The sequence below is a fragment of the Rana temporaria genome, chromosome 1, assembly GCF_905171775.1.
Source record: "Rana temporaria chromosome 1, aRanTem1.1, whole genome shotgun sequence".
Taxonomy (NCBI): Eukaryota; Metazoa; Chordata; class Amphibia; order Anura; family Ranidae; genus Rana; species Rana temporaria.
Window position 1 is genome coordinate 128,101,213 of NC_053489.1, and position 19,522 is coordinate 128,120,734.

Below are 19,522 nucleotides of genomic sequence, written 5' to 3' on the forward strand. Positions count from 1 at the left end.
ACCTTCAGGCCCTGGGTTCCTATGAAGGAGCCACTGTCCTGGGCCCATATAGCACCCTGGCAACAGAAACATTAGGCCCCCAAAGGTTTCCAAGTTCTGGGCCCAGGGTCCAGCTCTCTGAACAGAAAGCATTATGGGCTACACCCCAATGGTTTGGGGTCCGGTTGCTGACCACTTTAGCACTGAGGCCTTTGGACAGAACCGGTTAGCCCACCTTAATCCCAAGGATGTGGAGGTAAGCTAAACCATGACCAACACCTAAGACACTGGCGAAAAAACTGAGGTACTCCTCCTATGGGAGGGGGTTATATAGGGAGGGGCACTTCCTGTTTGAGATTGCCAGTGTCCATCACCTGAAGGTACTCCATATAACCCACACAGTAATGAATATGCCGCTCTGTGTCCCGTGATGTACGAGAAAGAAAAAGACCGGTCATATGTGTGCCCTAGAACAAGATGTTACCCGGCCGCCTCTGGAGCAAAGGGGCCTGTCGTGGACGACCCAGAGCTGAGCTGAGGGCCAGCACACGCTCATAGGCCGAGCATGGGGGGACTACAAGAGTCTAAGACCCAGCCTGTCACCCAGTCGGCAGTTGATAGAAGAATCTCAGGATCCAAAAATGCAGGAACAAAAAAAAAAAAAAGCAAAAAAATCTCCAGAGTACAGGGACTCCAGAGTGCCTGACCTCTCCTGTTAGGCAGAAAAAAACTGAGGCTGCTAGAGCAGGGTGTGGGTTATACCTGGGGAACCACGCCCCCTGGGAGGAGCTGCACTGAGGAAAGTGTTTTAACACTTAAAGTGCTTTGTTTCTGCCTAAACTCTCCTGAAGGAAGCGGATATAACCCCAAGGTCAAAGGCTGCTGTGTCTGTCCATGAACGGAAGAGAAAGTAATGGGGACGGAATAAAAATAGCTAAAAAAGTAAAACATTTCTAGGAGAGCAAAGTGATCCATTCTTCAAGGACACCAACAAGTTTTTTTTTTAGTTTGCCAGTGTCCAGTCCTCCAGTATAAGGCGGTTTAACCAGCAGTCTCTGAACTCCTGCACCCTTCAATGAATAGAAATCTGTTTCTACACTAATGGCAGTGTATCATGATGGATCATGATTTGGCAAGGGAAAAAAAAAACACACACACACACACAAAAAAAAAAAGGCACAACCTTTGATATACTGAAAGAAATGAAAAGAGGCAGAGACATTGCCATGGGCACCCACCACACATCTGTTATTACTACAATCTAGTTAATTCCTGTGGACAATAACCAATACACCCTTTTGGCTGGCAACCCCTACAAACATAGGACAGCATGTCACAAAATCACAACACAAACCCAAGCCGTGCCCTCACTATTTCAAAAGTCTAAAATTATTCACCACACAATCTCACCTGTAGAGCCTCTTGTCTGCTATAAAATTCATTATCATCTGGTGGCTTAATGAGGTAGCAATGATTACAACACTTCTTTAGCTCCATCATGACGTTTAAAAATCCTGAGGTACTGCCCTTGGAACCTTTGCTTAAAGCCTTATAATTCCTTGTTAAAATCCACCTAAGAAAAAAAAAAAAAAAAGCAGATTTCAGCTGTGCAATGCTTTATTTTTTTGTTAAAAAGCATTGTTAGAACATGCACTCACAGCACTGCCCATTATTAGCTGCTCTTTTTCCAATCTTGCTGAACCAGAGATAAAGAGAGGCTCTTATCTAGTCAACATGGTACTTACATTAGGTGCAACTAAACATACTTTTATTGAATACCTAATGGCATGAATTTGTTTACCTGCCCAGAAGTTCAGCTTTAGAGAAGAATTCCAGCAAATTCCATACAAACGGGTTTCAAATTATTAACATAAACAATGCTATAAAAAGACACGTGGAGAATTAGGCCCTTTCACATTGAGGTGGTTTTCATGTGGTACAGCGCTAAAACCGCATGAAAAAACCTGCCCTGTAGTGTTCAATGTGAAAGCCCGAAGGCTTTCACATTGAAGCGGCGCGCTAGCAGGAGCGCTCCAAAGGTCCTGCTAGCCGCATCTTTACCGCGGTATAGGAGCGGTGTGTTCACCGCTCCTATACCGCGCCTTCCCATTGAAATCAATGGGAAAGCGCGTTAATACCGTGGTAATACTAACCCTTTTTCGGCCGCTAGCGGGTGTTAAAACCTCACCGCTAGTGCCCGAATATCGCGGTAAATGCGACGGTATAGCCGCGCTAGATATAGCGCGGCTATACCGTCACCGCGGCTCCACGCCTCAATGTGAAAGAGGCTTTAGATATTTGAGGTCCTATTCCTTCTGTTACTTGCAGCCTCGCAACTGACCTCGTAATCGTTGGCTTACTTGGTCTTTAGTGTCCAGTAGAAATTAAAACCCCTACAGGCATTACAGGACACAGGCATCTTTAACCCCTTGCCCACTGCCACACACCGATTTATGTCGGCAGAATGGCAGGGGCAGGCAAATGGGCGTACCCGCACGTCCCTTTAAATTTGGCGCCCAGCAAGCGCGCACCGTGGGAGCGTGGCTGCGGGTCCCGCAAATTCTATGTCTACATAGGCATCTCGCCGCAATCGCAAGTTGCCAGCAAACAAGGCATTTCCCTGTTCTGCCTAGCAACATGACAGGAATCTACTGCTCCCTGTCATTGGGAGCAGTGATTTCTGCCATGTTCCAGTTAGAATCACTCCCTAGGACACACTCAACCCCTTGATCGCCCCCTAGTGTTTAACCACTTCCCCGCCAGTGTAATTTATACAGTAATCAGTGGCCATTTTTTGCTCTGAGCGCTGTATAAATGATAATATAATGGTCCCAAGATAGTGTCAAAAGTGTCTGATGTGTCCGCCAGATTGGACACTGGCAAAGCTTTCGAGGATACACTGGGGCACTTCCTGTATTTTTATCGTACTCAATTCCTCAGTTTTATAGCAAGCAATACAGAGCAACCAAGAAATGAAAAGGAGGATGTCCTGCACTTTATTCCAAATTATAGAATTTACGGGCAAGTCAATACTCGACTTATCCTAACCGCACAGTTCACAGGCCAAGTAGTCATAGCCCCTGCAGCGTCCTCAAGAAATGGAGAGTGGGCAACAACTAGGCAAACAGAATTGTGCCAACAGGCTCAACTTCAGAGAGTGCCTGCAAGAACCTTGAAGTCAAAAGCAGGATTCACAGAATAATGGGTATTCCATTTGAACAGAGGACCAGGTGGAAGCCTCACACAACTGATATACAGAGGCTTGGTACCAAAATGCCCTGGAAACTTCCACTATGCTGCTGGAATGGGCATGTAAAAGTTCAGGAGGAGATTTTTTCCTTAAAGTGTAAGCACTAAAGATAACATTTCTGTTTCACCTTGTGATGGTGGACATAAAAAGCAGGATGTCCCTTGCGAGGTCCTGAGGACAGGACAAATCAGGAATCTGTCTGCGTCAAAGCTGTAGCTTTGAGGTAGACTTTACTATGTCCAGACAATGAACAGAGATTTCCCTTAGAGGCTTTGGTGCAGTACATAGAAAAGGACTATATCCTCCCCTGCAATAAAAAGACCGATACCACCTTGGGAATAAAGGATGGTCTTGGGGGTAAGACAAGCTTGTCTGAGATTTACGAGGAACGGCTTCTTGTGGGAGACAACAGACTACTCAGACTTGTCTGACATGTGATAGAAACGAAAAGGCTACTTTGCAGAGGCCATCTAAGGGAATATCCCTGAAGGGGTTTCTGCAGGGCAGTGAGATCCAAGTTGAGATTCCAAGGAAGCACTGTGTACTGCAAAGGGGGCTTAAACTCTGACATTCACAGACATGACTAAGCATGATGGGAACTGTAGAGCAGGGGCCATAGTTTGAAAACCCCTGCTCTAAACGATGCACATTTAGGATTTACACTACCTATAGGTGGTGAAAAAAAAAAAAAAAAAAATCAGAGATGGGAGTTTACCCTCACATTAACCACTTAAGTGCTCTAATGTCCAGGCCATTTTTTGTGATCCAGCACTGTGTCACTTTAACTGACAACTGCGCAGCTGTGTGACGTTGTACCCAAACAACCTTTTTTTCCCCACAATTAGAGCTTTCTTTTGGTGGCATTTAATCACCTCTGCAGTTTTTATTCTTTGTGCTATAAAACAAAAAACGTAAACTTGAAGATAAGAAAACATTTAATTTCATACTTTTTTGCTATAATATGTGACCAAGTGTACCCCCTCGGCTGCAGCCATAGCATCTTGTCAAAATTGCCACTTTGGTTGAAATGAGCCTTTAGAGAGAAAATAAAATAAAAAGAATCATCAAGTTCTACTTACTTATAGTACTGTTTCTGCAGAGCACTCATCTCCACCCTTAAAATTTGCTCCACCTTTGCTGGCAATGACTTCTCCACATCTTTTTTAACTCTTCTTAGGAGGAATGGCTCAAGTTCTCTGTGGAGGCTGGCATAGCCATATTCTCTGCCTTTACCATGTTCCTCTTCAAAGTCTTCCCAGGAGGAAAATCTAGAAAACAAAATCAACAGTCAGTTCAGTTCTCTAAATATTGTTTTGGGTTTTATAGATAAATACAAGTCCATTCATAACATACTTTTCTGGCATGATGAAATGAAGCAGGGACCATAGCTCTTTGAGCGAGTTCTGCAATGGTGTTCCAGTGATAAGAAGCCGATGGTTAGACTTGAAATCTATCATGGTCTTGTACAAAAGGGAATCATCATTCTTCAACCGATGAGCTTCATCAACTCCTATGAAAGCCCAGTTAACGCCCCCTAGAAAAGACTAATGAAAGAAATGGTCAGTTTTTTTTGTCAGCACAGGGTGGTACCTACATTGATAAGACTGTGCCTCGTCCGAATTTAAAGGATATCAAATTGACATTGAGAAAATGAACTTTAATGGCACCACAAACTATTATCTATGCATTATAACCATATTACCAGTTTGCGTTTGTGATGCCATTAAAGCTCATTCTCTCTAGAGCAGTCCAATATTATTGAAAGAAATGGTCAGTAGTATACTCTAAAATTACAAGACATGCCACATACAATAAAAAACAAACAAAAAAAAAAAACCTTTAAGTTACATAGATGAAAAGCGGCCATTTCCGGTAAATTACATAAAAATAGGTTATCTGAATATACATAACATGCACATGTTGCCCTGCATTTACATGGGTTTTCAGATGCAATGTGGCCAATTTACTAGGGGAGCAAAGAATTTTCACACAGTAAATTGTGCATATTCACGTCGTTTATCCAATCATGTGAAAAATGAATTCATATTTCCTATATTGGCGTCCATTAAGCCCCACCACATGGGTAAAATGTTTTAGGTATTTCTAATGAACTGAAGCCATTTATGTTTATCTAGCTTTACTAATAGGTTAACAGTGTGCCAGCTTTGAGTGTAGACAGGTGCCATTTTCTACTATCCTATTTATCTTTCCTTCATTGAAGAACACAGCCATGCCTCATCAAGGCTGGGTTTGTTGCTGCCACCAACAGGAGCAAATGGTGGATCACCAGAGACACAGGTCTCTTTGGGCGGAAAAGTGATGGATCATTTATCCATATAGGGCCAGTGGGAGAGAAGCCTATTGCAGAGGAACTACAGAGCTCAGAAGAACATGGACAGCAAAGCTGGTGAAGGCAGATCAGCAACAAGGACATGGGGGAAAAAAATTTGGCCGGAGTTCCGCTTTAAAAATCCCCCATGGTACGCAAGAAATGATGAGCTAGCTTAGCCTGTTGTGCAGGGTCTTAATGCACACCAAGATCCAGGGAATGAACCCTGACAAGGCAAAATGTAATAAACTTTTGCAGGTACTAGGCCCAGCACTAAAATCCCTGAAGCTTAGACTCTTCACAAAATGGTTAGAATATCCCATAAAGGGATGTCAGAAAAGGTCACCAAATTGAACACAAGAGTCCTGGCTCAAAAGAGTATTAGGTTCACCTGTATGGCAATGGTAGTTCAGATAGATGCAAAAAGGGTGAGGAACAGTCAAGCCTGGTCCCAGAGGACCTAGTGAGACAAAAAGGTCCCTTGGGAGAGGGGGAGACATGGAGTGGTACCAGGTAACGCTGGGGAACTAACATGTTCCAGAGCAAATCTTCTGAGACAGAGAAATGACCCAGCTTCAGAACTGACACAGCCTAGAGAAAGGGGTCCAGGGGTGAACCAGAAAAGGAGCAGCAATTCATACAGTATCATAAAGGAAGGCAGGAGGCACAACTGAAAAGTTTGGGTATAGACAACCGTTAAAATTCCTGTTGCAGTCCTGGCACAATCTCAAAGATGGAGATTAGGGTTTCTTTGTGGTACTTTGAAATGCAGGGACAGCAGTGGGATAAAGCTTATTTTTTGCTTAATGTTGAAACAAGCAAGAAGCAGGGAAATTCAGAAGCGACAGAAAATGAGAAAGGTGCATAGGTAGCTCCCGGTGCTTAAGCACACCCGATCCAACTCAAAGTGATTCTCCAGAGACAGGGTCAGACCTGAGGCTGTGCCATGGCTCTGGACATGAAAAGCATCACAATGAAGAACGCAGCCTTACAAAGTCCAGAAGCCTTCTTCTGCCGAGGCAAGGTAACCCCCTGAGGCTGTGCCACAGCTTTGGACTTGGGAAAGCACTCTGCAGCTACCATGACCAATACACTCAGGTTTAAAAAGCACCATAGTGCAGACCCCCTAGGCCCCACAATTGTCCAGGTCTGCAAGGTCTAGGTACAGCATCCAAAGTGATTGCAAAGGAAACGATGACCTGTACTTCTACTATATAGAGACCAGCTCGAGTAGCAGTGTAGTAAGAAATCTTAATTGAAGAACCAAGACCCTTTTTGCCAGTGTCCATTCCTCCTGTAGATGGCAGTATAATCCAAACTGTAAACAAAATGTGTGACCTTCAAATTAAGGATGAGCTGCAGCATGTTCGCATTGTACACGTGCAGAGCCTGCCAGGAAGTCTGCGCGGCACTGTGCTAATCACAGCCAGGGAGACATTTCCCGATGCTCGGCTGCAGAGATCAGGAAAGGTCTCCCTGGCTGCGATTAGCGCAGCGCTGTGCAGACTCCCTGGCGGGCTCTGCACGTGTACTATGCGAACACGCTGGAGCTCATCCTTACTTCAAATGATAAGAAAGAGGGACTATCTTTCGGATATCCTTGCATTCTCTCCCTACTCTGACAGGGAACAGAAATCAAGTAAATGGAAGATATTCATATAGATACAAATTCCTATTTGGTTGCTATCTTTAAGTAATGCATAAGGAAAATATATAATTGCTACAACTAGACATGCATAAAAAGGTTAAAGTGGTATTAAACCAAAAACCTAATATATTGTAGCTTAGCAATCATTCGATGTGGTGGATGCACCAATTCCCCCCCCCCCCCCCCCCCCCGTTTTTATCTGGTGATCTGGCCAGTAACACACCTTCTGTATTAGAGCACCCCCACCCAATGAAAGAGCACAGGGGGCACCTTTAGAGAGAATTGTCAGTCTGGAGAGAGGGTAGTGTTAAATGTATTAGCAGATTTAGACACGCTAACAAACTGAAGTCAAACTCCAGCTAAAACTTCATAAGCAGTTGTGATAACCGTTTTACATAAATAAAAGCGGATCATTGTAAAAACACCTCTGCCAGTATTAAATGGTTTGCCTCATCTCTATAACAGATACATATTGCAAAAGAGCTTGTGCTTTTGAAAAACAAACCTACTGGGTGCGTCACCAGATGAAAACAGAAGAAAGTCTTAAAAAAATGAATTCAGACATATCTTAGAATTGATAAACTGAAATATATGTTTGTTTTGGATTTATTACTATAACAAAATGGGACAAGTTACTTACTTTATCCTTAAGAAGGATCTCATAGGTTGTTAATAAAACATTGAATTTTAACCTCTTGTTCGGCAGGTGCATCCACTCATGAGTTCTGATCTGAAACCATAACAAAATCTATAAAAACAGAACAGACTCTGGGCATTTTCAAAATTATTAAACCCATTTACACATACATGAAGTGTTGCGGAAGTGGACCTTTTCCAAGGGTGCTCATAAACATTAAAAGACAAGTATGGGGTTTTATATTTTTTTTGATTCGTACTTACCTCACAGTGGATGGAGCAGACCGATGCTGCAGCCGTCTCCCCTTCCCCCATCTTTCCACTGAGAACTGAGCCATCGAACATCGTCAGTGGCTCAGTTCTCACAGATCCAAGAGGCAAGCTGCTGACTGTCAGTCAAGTCAGCGTGTCTCCTCTTCGCTTCTCCACGCTCACTGGAGCACTGAGCTGTGGAGGGGCGGGGAGAGGCAGTCTCAGCAGCTCGCTGAGACGCCGAGACTGCCATGGCAGGCAGCTGGCGGGTCCAGACTTGGAAGTCAGGATGACGTGCTGCCTCGACTGATAGCGGCGACGTTAGCGGAGAGCTGAAAACGGGTCACAGGAGTGCAAAACAAACTGCACTCCTGTGACCCACAGGAGAAGCCCAGCCTAAAAGCTCAGACTGGATGTCTCCTTTAAGAAGCAACAACCAGATTAATATACTGTACATCAGGTCCACTTGCTTCAGTGGCTGAGCTTTGCCTCAGGTAAGCATTCACTCTAAGTGAAGCCATGGCAGGCACTGTTCATATGCAGTTACCAAACACAGATTTGGAATACGCATGTTGCACCTGGTCCTGTTGAAATCCACCCCTTAGTCTCCAAACAGCTTTCCCAACCACCCCCCCAAAAACATAAAAAATAAGCTATTCGCCACCTCCTTCATAGCTGCCAGATATTGCCCTGAGTTACTATCTTCTGGAACTGAAAGAACTGGCAACGCTGCTGGTCTGAAAAGCTGTGCCGTTTACCAACCCCCTTTCGACTCCTATGCCATTCAAAAAACTCGTACTTCTATTCTCCCATAATTCATTCCATCCTGTGAATGGACAGTAAAGATCTGTCATTCAACTGCTCCTTTTCCATTGACAAAATTGAGGAGAGGCAATTTAGGGAGGAGTTTGAGGGAGAGATCTCCAATGACAGCTTTCACGTCTCTCTCAAGACATGTCAGTGACAGTTTTGTTTTACCTTTTTGAACCATTATATAGAGCTTCAAAATTTACTTGTAAAATGAAGAACCGCAATGCCTTTTCAGAGCAGGGTGCATTTTTCTGCTTAAAGGGGTGGTTCACCCTAAAAACTATTTTTTTTATTACACTGGCCCCCCACATTACAATACGATTAAGGCTATTATTTTTTTGAAGCTGTACATACCTTTGTACAGCATATTCACCCGTTGCGAGTCCCGCGGGAGTGGGCGTTCCTCACATGTCTGATTGACATTTTGACCAAAAACTAGCTCCCCCCGTCGCGCAAGCCGCGTCACGGTTGGCGAAAGGAGCCGAACGGCGAGTCGGCGCTATACTGCGCATGGCTGTTCGGCTTCTTTCGCCAATCGTGACGTGGCTTACGTATGTGGGGGGCCAGTGTAATAAAAAAAAAAAAAAGTTTTTAGGGTGAACCACCCCTTTAAGCAGATTACCTCAGGTAAGCACACAAAAGCTTAGTCTGAACTTGGCTCCACAGATATGGGAATGTATACATAGTTTGTGAAACTATTTGAATACAGGCAACAAATCAAGTTTTTATAGTGCACAGACAGATACATCTTTACAAGCATACATGTTTTTAACTCTGAGGATCCACAAAGGATAATGCGATATACACCATAAAGACTGCATATGGAAGAATGTTTGATAAAACGTACCACATTCCGGCTACTGATATCCCCCAAATACACAACAGCATTCATTAAAGGTGCCCAGATCTGAATTTCTCTTTGCCAGGAGGTTAATGTTGAAAGGGGAACAACAATAAGAAAAGGTCCATACAGTTGGTGTTCGTGGAATAAGTAATTTAAGAAAGAAATCGTCTGAATTGTTTTTCCCAATCCCATTTCATCAGCCAGAATGCAACTGTTTGCTCTGGAAAGAAGAGAAAAGAAACGTCAAATACAGTCTGTTACAATAGCTTTTAAACGTTTATATGAAGCAGCCAACCCCACATTAGTCTAGGTAGGAATATTTCAACTACCTAGCATGCTCAAGATGCACGGACCCAAGGATTTCTGGTAGTGGGCAGAGGAGTTTGTAACGCATATCATCTGTAGCCGGACTTCACTCTGATCATACCATCCTCAAACATTCCTCTTTGAGAATCAACCGTTTTGAAAATGCAAATTGCAATACTTATTTTTCCCATCTTCTGGATTCCCCGCAATTTACTGTGGATGGGGGACCCATACAGGCACAGCAAAGTATGGTACTGACTGGTACATCACTGTCCGTTTCCGGGCTTAGGGTACCCACATACACGCACCTTCCCGACACCTGCTGTGATTGTACACAGAGAGAGTGTCAGCAGATCTCAGCCAATAATTGAAGGCTGGGACTTGCTGATCGGCTGTGTCCAATCAGAGCCCTGTGTTAACAATTAACACAGGGCTCGGTCTTTAGTAAAAAACAGCACAAAATGAAACAAATTAAACACTTGTTAGGCATTTAACACCTTGATTGCTAGTAATGTTAACCCCTTCGCAGCCAATGTCACTAGTACAGTGAGTGTATAGGATTATCACTGATCACTGCATTTGTGTCACTGGCAAAGCCAATAGCAGTTGGCCAGTTCCCACCCAGCATCAGATTGTCCACCACACCATCACAATCCCATTATGAGTTGCCGATTACCAGTATAAAACAAAAAAACAAACACACTAGGTTTTTTATGTTATAACTTTCACCCAAACCAATCAATATACACTTGACAATTATTATTTTTTTTAACCAAAAGACATGTAGCAGAATACATTTTGGTCTAAAAATATGAAGACTTTTTTATATATATTTTTTTAATTTGGTATGTTTCTATAGCAGAAAGTTATTTTTTGTTGTAAAAACAAGTATTTTTTTTGTTTATATAATAAAAAACCCAGTGGTGAGCCACCAAAAAGAAAGATCTATTTGTGTGAAAACAATTAGAAAAATTGTTTGGGTACCGTGCAATTACCAGTTAAAATAGCAGTACTAAACAGCAAAAAAATGGCCTAGTCATGAAGGGGGTAAAACCTTCCGGAACGGGAATGGTTAAAAAGCAACAAAATAATTGAGCATAACATTTTATAAGGTGTGATTGTGTTCATACAAGCAAAGCAGACTTCTGAATGTCAATGGCATCAACAGTCATTAGGAAATAAACTTAATAAGCAGAACTAAAGAGGGGAAAAAAAAATAAAAAAATAAATCTTACTTGCACCACGAGTGAGCAAGCCAGTTTAAGCCATCAAGCTGGTAGTCCCTAAGCTCCAGTACATCCGTCCCTCCAATATATGATGGTTGTTTCTTCAGAGCAACAAATCTTGGCCTCAGTTTCAAAACCTGTAAAAAAAACAACATTTAATAGCTTAAAATTAAAGAACCACTAAATACATCTGGAAAGAAGCCAATGTGTGCTCTATGCTCCATTAGCTTCAAAGGAAGGTGAAACGCCAGAAATTAATCCCAGTCCACGCACCCCCTCCACCACCAATATTTTGTGTACCATGTGTACGCACAGACACAACTTTTAAAGCCCCTGAAATAGGGTACTGAAGTTTGTCATTTTACGGGGGAATAAAATTTAAAGCTTGACATGTTTGGCATCCATTTACTTGGCGCAAACTCATCTTTTATATTTTCCCCAAAAATGGGCAATATATGATGTTTGTGTGTACTAAAATGAACTTGATACATTTTTAATAGAAATTTTGCACTTGATAAACAGTTACAAGAAAATATGTGACATAAATTGGAACTACCACCATTTTATTCTACAACTTGTCCGATTTCAGAAAATATATATTGTTTGGGGATTTTAAGCAATTTTCAAACCTAAAATTATTTCCTTTAAACATTTCTGCAAAAAAAGAAAAAATGTAAAAAGGAAACATGGCAGCGAAGGGCTTAAAAATGTTGCAGACCCCAATTTAGTCACTGAATTACAGACAATAGACATGCCCTACATCGAGGCGTTGTAGCATTTTGTAATTTATGTATCCCATATTTCCTTACCTTGCACTCCTTAAAAGGAATAGTTTTGGACTGATTTCTGCAAAGGTATTCATCAATGCGTGCCTGAAATTTTCTAGCAATAAGTGCTCCATCCTCCCAACTGCACTCTGAATACGGAAGACCTTGCCACTTGCAGAAATAATCAGGGTATCCAGCTGCAGATTTCTGATTTGAATGAGCTGCAACAGTACAGAAATCGAAAACAAGTCATTTGACTAAAAAGATTCAACTTCCGCTTCTTTAGTATTTACACAAAATCGATAATGAAAGTATGGATATGCAATATAGTTTACAGTGAGCTTATACCGATAGAGATTTTTTATATATATATTTTTTTTTTATCACACACACACACACACACACACACACACACACACACTATGAAAAAAAAAAAAAAAAAAAAAAAAGAAGCGCACACATCCCCAAAACATTAGCTATCCACCTCCGTGTTTCACAGTAGGAATGGTGAAGCTTTCATCATAGGCCTTGATGACTCCTCTCCAAATGTAGTGTTTATGGTTGTGGCAAAAAGCTCAATTTTTGGTCTCATCAATCCAAATGACTTTTGTGCCAGAAGGTTTGTCTCTGGGCTGGTGTATTGTAAGCGGGATACTTTGTGGAATTTGCATAGTAATGGCTTTCTTCTGGCGACTCAACCACACAGCCCATCTTTCTTTAAAGCGGTTGTAAACTCGCCTAAAATATTTTTTTTTTTCCTCCTGTAAGGCAAAAGTCATAGTGAGCTTATATGCACCGCATATTAGCTCATTATGAAATACTTACCTCGGAACGAGGTTTGTAGCACTTACCTGGTCCACGCCGAGCGAGATGTCCTCTTGCCTGGCGTGTCTTCCGGGTATCGCTGCTCCAGCGCTGTGATTGGCTGGAGCGGCGATGACGTCACTCCCGCGCGTGCGGGAGATTTAAATTCGGCAAGGTCCGGCGGCTGCCGGTCCTTTCGCCGTAGATCTCCCCTGCGCATGCGCCGCATTGCGAGGGGAATATCTCCTAAACCGTGCAGGTTTAGGAGATATTCTCCTTACCTAGAGGTAAGCCTTATTATAGGCTTACCTGTAGGTAAAAGTAAAAAAAAAAAAAAAAAAGGGTTTACAACCACTTTAAGTGCCTCCTTATTGTGCATCTTGAAACAGCCACACCACATGTTTTCAGAGAGTCATGCATTTCACCTGAAGTTATTTGTGGGTTTTTCTTTGCATTACGAACAATTTTCCAGGCAGTTGTGCCTGAAATTTTATTTGGTCTACCTGACCGTGATTTGGTTTCAACAGAACCCCTCATTTTCTACTTCTTTATGTCAATACATTTTTATTGGGTTTATCAATTTACAACACTTGAGGTAGGTTTATCAATTTACAACACTTGAGGTAGTTGCATTCAATATACAACTTAAAGGAACACTAAAGGTTCGTTTTTTATTAGATCAATTGATTGCTGTAAGCTAGAGCATTTAAACATCACTTACCTCGTTTTTTCTTTTGACCTCCAAAATACAGTAATCCAGGTTTGAAAATGCCATTTCCTGTCACTCTTCTTCTTGCTTTCCACCAGCATCTGAGCTGTTTTGCATGGTGTAAAGCAAAATGTGCTCACCCCCTCCCTATGACTACAGCCCTGCGTGAAGATGCTCTCTTATACCTCACAGGCATGGAGGCTAAGCCTAATGGGAACTGTAGTTCCCATTAGGCCGTGATGTAGCAAGAATGAATGCGCACCGCAAACCAGGAAGTCAGTGAGAATAACGATTCAGGAGTGACGGAGGTGAATAAAACAGCTCGATTTCAACAGGTGTTAAAGTAAAAAGTAAATGTTTTGCATTATATCAGCTACTGTCAGACTTTAATTTAAGAGGAAAATATTTTTGTCTTTACAACCCCTTTAAGTAGTATAATCACCTTGTACAGGCAAACATTTAACAGAAAAAGAATACGGTACTCGGCGACCTAGGCCAGTCTACCCCAATTGGGTACAAACTGTAGGACTGGGAGGTCACCAAGATGATCAGTGGTACACCTATACAGCTAAAGTAAATACAAATAGAGGGGGAGAAGGGATGGAGAAAACTGGAATAAAGGCTGCAGTTAGTCATTATCTATACCAAAGATTCAGTATTTTATACTGTTATTCTTCAGACTATAGGAAGATTATTAAAGTAAGGAATCTTTTAAATTTTTGGAAGCTTTCGGGTGGGTTAACCACATTTTCCATTTTCTAAGATAGGGGATTATAGAATCATTCTTATAGGCTAATAATAGTTCTAATTGAGCTTGGGTGTTTAATCTGGTGATGACCATTGGTAGGTTTGGGGCGTCTGTGGATTTTCATAGAGAGGCCACTGTAATTCTTGAGGCTATCAAAATATGTAAGACAATAGTCCTATACAAAGTGGGGTATTTGTCTAGATCTATACCTAATAATGCGTTGGTAGGAGTAAGCTTGGTAAGGTTACCCGTAAGATTGGCGATAAAGGATGAGATAGAGTTCCAAAAACGTTTTAGCCTAGGTTCACACTGCTGCGAATTCAAAATCGCGGTAAAATGCGCGATTTTACGGCTGCGATTTTGCCCGCAATTTAATGTAAATCGCGGCCCGAAATAGCAAAAAGTAGTACAGGAACTACTTTTTGAAATCGCAGATGCGGCGTCGCACTGATTAGGACAGTGCCATTGCCGACAATTGCCGCCGATTTGAGATGCGATTTGCCATGTCAAATCGCATCTCAAATCGTTCCAAATCGTACCCAGTGTGAACCAGGGCTTAGAGTCTTGCAACTCCAAAGCGTGCGCAGGAGGTTTCCCGTTTGCTCGTTACATTTCCAACAGATGTCGGATGCTGTTGGATAACTTGTATGGTGTTAAGTACCATCTATTAATTATTTTTTTGGCATTATCCCAGTGTTCAATGCAAGAGGTTGACTTACTTATTGTTTGAAATGCTTTAATCCCCTGAGTCGGGGAAAAAATCTGGTCCAGATCTTTCCCATTTCAGCATATTTGTTTTTGGTAAACAACTGGGAGAATAACACATAGTAGAAGAAAGATATACCTTTCTTGTTATTTTTCCGAGGAGAGAGGAACTCCCAACGGTTCATATGGATTTCAATCAAATTACTGGGAGAGAAATTCTTCAGTCGGGTACACTTGCCAATCTTAGTCTCGATGATGTTCTTAACATTAGGGGGTAGGTTCTGGTATAGATTATATCCATTACTGATCCACTCGTTTACAGAGAATCTGATTCTGCAATAATTAATGACTTCTGTGGGAAGATGTAATTTAGCCTTTTTCTCTACATGTCTGTTTTTTGAGAGAATGTGTTTCCAAGCGAATAAAGTCGTTTTAATGCTTATTAGGTTGGGGATTGTTATCTTGGGGATAATGGCGCTAGCTATTGCGAGAGAAGGGAGGTCAAAATTGTGTGGCTGGACGTTCAATGTTTACCCATAATTTGTCATTTGTTGGGGTAAACTAATGTTTCATCTGATCTAAGATAGAAGCAAAATAATAATTTCTAACGTCTGGGAGAATTTTTTTTTAGTAGTAGTAAGGATTGAGAAAGCAACTCTGTTTTTTTTTTTTTGTTCCAGATATATTGTCTAAGTTTGCTGTCTAGTTGTTTAAAGAACTTGGCAGGAATTGGTATGGGGAGGCATCTAAAGAGATATAAAATTTTAGGTAAAGTTTGCATCTTGAAAGCAGCTATTTTACCAACCCAGGATAAGTTGGTTTTTTGAATATGCGATAAGTCACGGGATATTTGGCCTAAAAGTGTGGGGAAATTGGCATCATACATTTTGGTTGGCGGAAATGTGAGTTGGATCCCTAGGTATGTTATCGATTTGTTGTCCCAATTGTATTTATGTGTTGTGCGTAGAGATTTGATTGTCGAGTCTGGTATGTTCATAGGGAGGATAAAGCATTTATCCTGATTGATTTTATAGTATGGGACATCTTTGAATTTTTCTAGTATTGCGTGTATTGTAGGCAGAGATATATCAGGTTCGGTCAGTGTAAATATGATATCGTCTGCGAATAGTCCTAGTTTGTGCACGTCTTGGCCAATCGTAACACCTCTGACGTTCGGGGATGATCGAATGTATTCTGCTAGGGGTTCTATAGCTAAGGCAAAAATTATAGGGGCTAGGGGGCAGCCCTGTCTGGTTCTGTTAGTTAATGGGAAGTTTCTAAATAAGATACCTGAAGTGTAGACCTTTGCGTTGGGCTGGGTATATAATGCCATGATTGCCGAGTGGATAAAACCGTTATTTAGTTAAGGTTTTTGATATATATTCCCAATGCATTCTGTCAAATGCTTTTCAGCATCTAAAGCTAAGAGCAGGGCGGGGGTTCGATTATTGTGTATAGAGTTAATATTGAGCATGCTTCTTGTGCTATCTGGGGCCTGTCTACTTTTAACAAAGCCAACTTGATCTGGTTTAATTAGGGTGGGAATTATATTAACGAGTCTATTCGCCAGTATCTTTGCGTAGATTTTCAGATCTGAGTTTAGTAAGGAAATGGGCCTGTAGTTTAAAGGGGAAGTGGGATCTTTGCCTGATTTAGGTATAGTGATAATTATTGCTTCTAGCAGTTCTTTTGCGAGGGCTTCTGAGTTAGCTGCTTGATTAAATAGGTTGGAAAGATGGGGGACTAGGGTTTCTTTAAAGGCCGTATAATATTCTCCCGATAGGCCATCTGGGCCTGGTGATTTATTTTTTGGTAGTTCGTGTATGACCTTAATAATTTCTTCATCTGATCTAGGTTTGTTGAGTAATTCTAATGACGTAGGATCAATGGAAGGAAGGACAATATTGTCTAAAAATGAGATGTTATTAGCGTTTGGTTGGGGGGTGAGAGTGTCATTTTTTAGATTATAGAGTGTCTCATAGTACAGTGAGAAAGTATCTGCTATCTCTTTAGGATTGAGGACTGTTTTGCCTGAGGTGTAGTGGGTTAGTTTATGAATTTTGTTCTTTTGTTGGCGAAGTTTTATTTGGGAGGCCATTAACTTACCTGCTCTGTTACCTTGGGAGTAGTATTTTAAATTTAGTTTAAGATATTGGTCATGGTCATTTTCTACTTCTTGACTAGAGTTTGAACACTGCTGATTGGCATTCTCAATTCCTTGGATATCTTTTTTATATCCCTTTCCTGAATTATACACTTCAACCACCTTTTCCCGCAGATCCTTTGACAATTATTTTGCTTTCCCCATGACTCAGAATCCAGAAACGTCAGTGCAGCACTGGATGAAAGATGCAAGGGTCCATCAGGAGTCCAGAAACGTATTGACCCATTATACACATCAATTACAAGCAAACAGATCACAGGTGAGAATGGTTACCTTAAATAGCCATTCAAACCCCTTTGTGTCAACTTGTGTGCATGTTATCAGGCCAAAATCACCAGGGTATGTAAACTTTTAATCATGGTCATTTGGGTAGTTTCCGTTGTCATAATGTTTTAAAAAGCGTACACAGTTGATTGATAATAAATGGCTTCAACCAAACACTAACCATGAGTGAAAAAAGTTTGTGTCATCATTCATATTGTCTGAAAAATGGCCAAGAAATCTAATTCTGTCAGGGTGTGTAAACTTATGAGCACAACTGTATAAATAACCAACTGTATGGTAAGGGAGCAAAATCTCTAATCCTCTCTTAGAGAAACAGACAGAAGAGATATACTGTATATACTATTAGTGGTTGAATCTGGTAAATATCAGACTCAGATCAAATGTTTTATTTAAAAATGGGAGCCTGTGTGTTTATTAAAAGTCTAGAAATGGACAGGCGATCTCCTGGGACCTGTCACGTGTCCCTGTAGATTGCCTAAAGGGAGGGGCCGCCTAAGGCGAGAAGAGAAGTCGCCGAGGCAGTCCCTGGGCGGAAGGAGGAAGTGGGACAGGAAGTCCCACTCCCCCCCAAAAAATTACATGCCTGTCACTTATGCTGGCCATACGAAAACCATGTCTTCCTTAAATAAAAATTCAGAGCTCTGAAGATGCTCGAAACACGTAATTTTTCTTTGGACTCTACAGTCCACAACTGTTACTGGCCAGCAGATCTTGCTGGATGGAACCAATGGTGAATGTATACAATTTGAGTACTTTTTTAACTCCGTGCAATATTTGTGTCGCAAAGGTAATGCGCTAGGCTGCTGCACTCTGTTTTTTGGGATTCCCCTGACCTGTAGAGAGTGGCAGCACAGCTTGACCAGCCAAGACTCATGATTTTAACCAGCTGCATAGTTATTTAAGCGCAGGAGCATTCGTTTCTCCATTATAGTATAGCATGCCCCTATAGCAAAGTAAAAAGAAAAAAAGTCCTGCCTTTAGAACCACTCACTTCCTGCCCAGGACTACATGCCCCATGAGGCATTTTTTTCTCACACATTCAAAAGTTCTCAGGCACTTATTGACATATATGAACTAATTCGCTGGCCAATCAATTATGAAAACTGTTGAGAACTATTTTCATAATCAATTAGTTGTTGATCGATTAGCTGTTTTGGCCCTACACATACATACATACATACATACATACATACACACACAGTTGATATAAGAAGCCTACACACCACTGTAAAAACCGCCAGATTTTGAGATGTGTAAAAAAAAAATTAAAATATTAAAAATCTAATATTCTCTCTCTAAATCAGACCAAGATAAAAAAAAAAAAAAAAAAAATCACTTCAGAATTTTTTCCACGTGAACTAGAATATTTGGAATTCAAAACAAAACTGAAATTGTTTAGTTGCAAAAAAAAGTGGTGGTGTGCACACCCTTTTATAATTCGGTATGTGGTTGTGTTTACAATTAACCAATCACATTCACTGCGGCACCAGGTTCCCAAAAGTAGTTTCTGTACTACTTTTGGGTGCGATTTCAATAGACATTTGTGCATGAAACAGCACAGATGTCTGTCAATTCTCCCCCTGAAGTCAGACTGAAATGTCGGTTTGAAATGGTGCGAGTTCAGCGAGTTCACCTCAGTGTGAATGTGGGCTAAATAGTATTCCATACACACCTGCTATCAAAGTAACTAATTTACCCCCCTTGCATGAAATTTTTTATTTTTTTTGCAATATGGCACTGCGTTATTTTAACTGACAATTGTGCAGTAATGAAACAATGTACCCAAATGTAGGAAAACTTTAATTTCTGCTATAAAACATATGTAATAAAAAAATATTGAAATGTCTTCAACAATTTAAGCCAATATGTATTTTGTTACATATTTATGGCAAATAAATTCCCAAAAAGCATATATTGGTATGCGCAAAAAAAGTTAGTCTACAAACTATGGAAGGGTTTTATTGAAGTTTGTTTTACTAGCAATGGCGGCAATCAGTGACTTATAGCAGGACTGCAAAATTGCCTTTTGGGGACCAGTGCTAAAAAAAAAAAAAGGATTT

General features: G+C 41.2%; 1 protein-coding gene across 4 annotated transcripts in view; it reads right to left on the reverse strand.

Moving 5' to 3' along the window:
* Positions 1 to 19,522, reverse strand: part of CHD1 (chromodomain helicase DNA binding protein 1) — a 127,940-nt gene that overhangs the window by 63,822 nt on the left and 44,596 nt on the right. For all 4 annotated transcript variants that reach the window (XR_005747856.1, XM_040342737.1, XM_040342747.1 and 1 more), the window contains 7 exons: positions 12,090 to 12,268; positions 11,290 to 11,417; positions 9,752 to 9,968; positions 7,847 to 7,936; positions 4,583 to 4,773; positions 4,309 to 4,497; positions 1,390 to 1,552 (listed from right to left, as the gene is read on the reverse strand). Coding sequence is in view for 3 of the 4 variants with exons in the window: in XM_040342737.1 (XP_040198671.1) it covers positions 1,390 to 1,552; positions 4,309 to 4,497; positions 4,583 to 4,773; positions 7,847 to 7,936; positions 9,752 to 9,968; positions 11,290 to 11,417; positions 12,090 to 12,268 (1,157 nt within the window). In the remaining variant the exon portion in view is untranslated. The remainder of the gene's footprint in view (positions 1 to 1,389; positions 1,553 to 4,308; positions 4,498 to 4,582; positions 4,774 to 7,846; positions 7,937 to 9,751; positions 9,969 to 11,289; positions 11,418 to 12,089; positions 12,269 to 19,522) is intronic.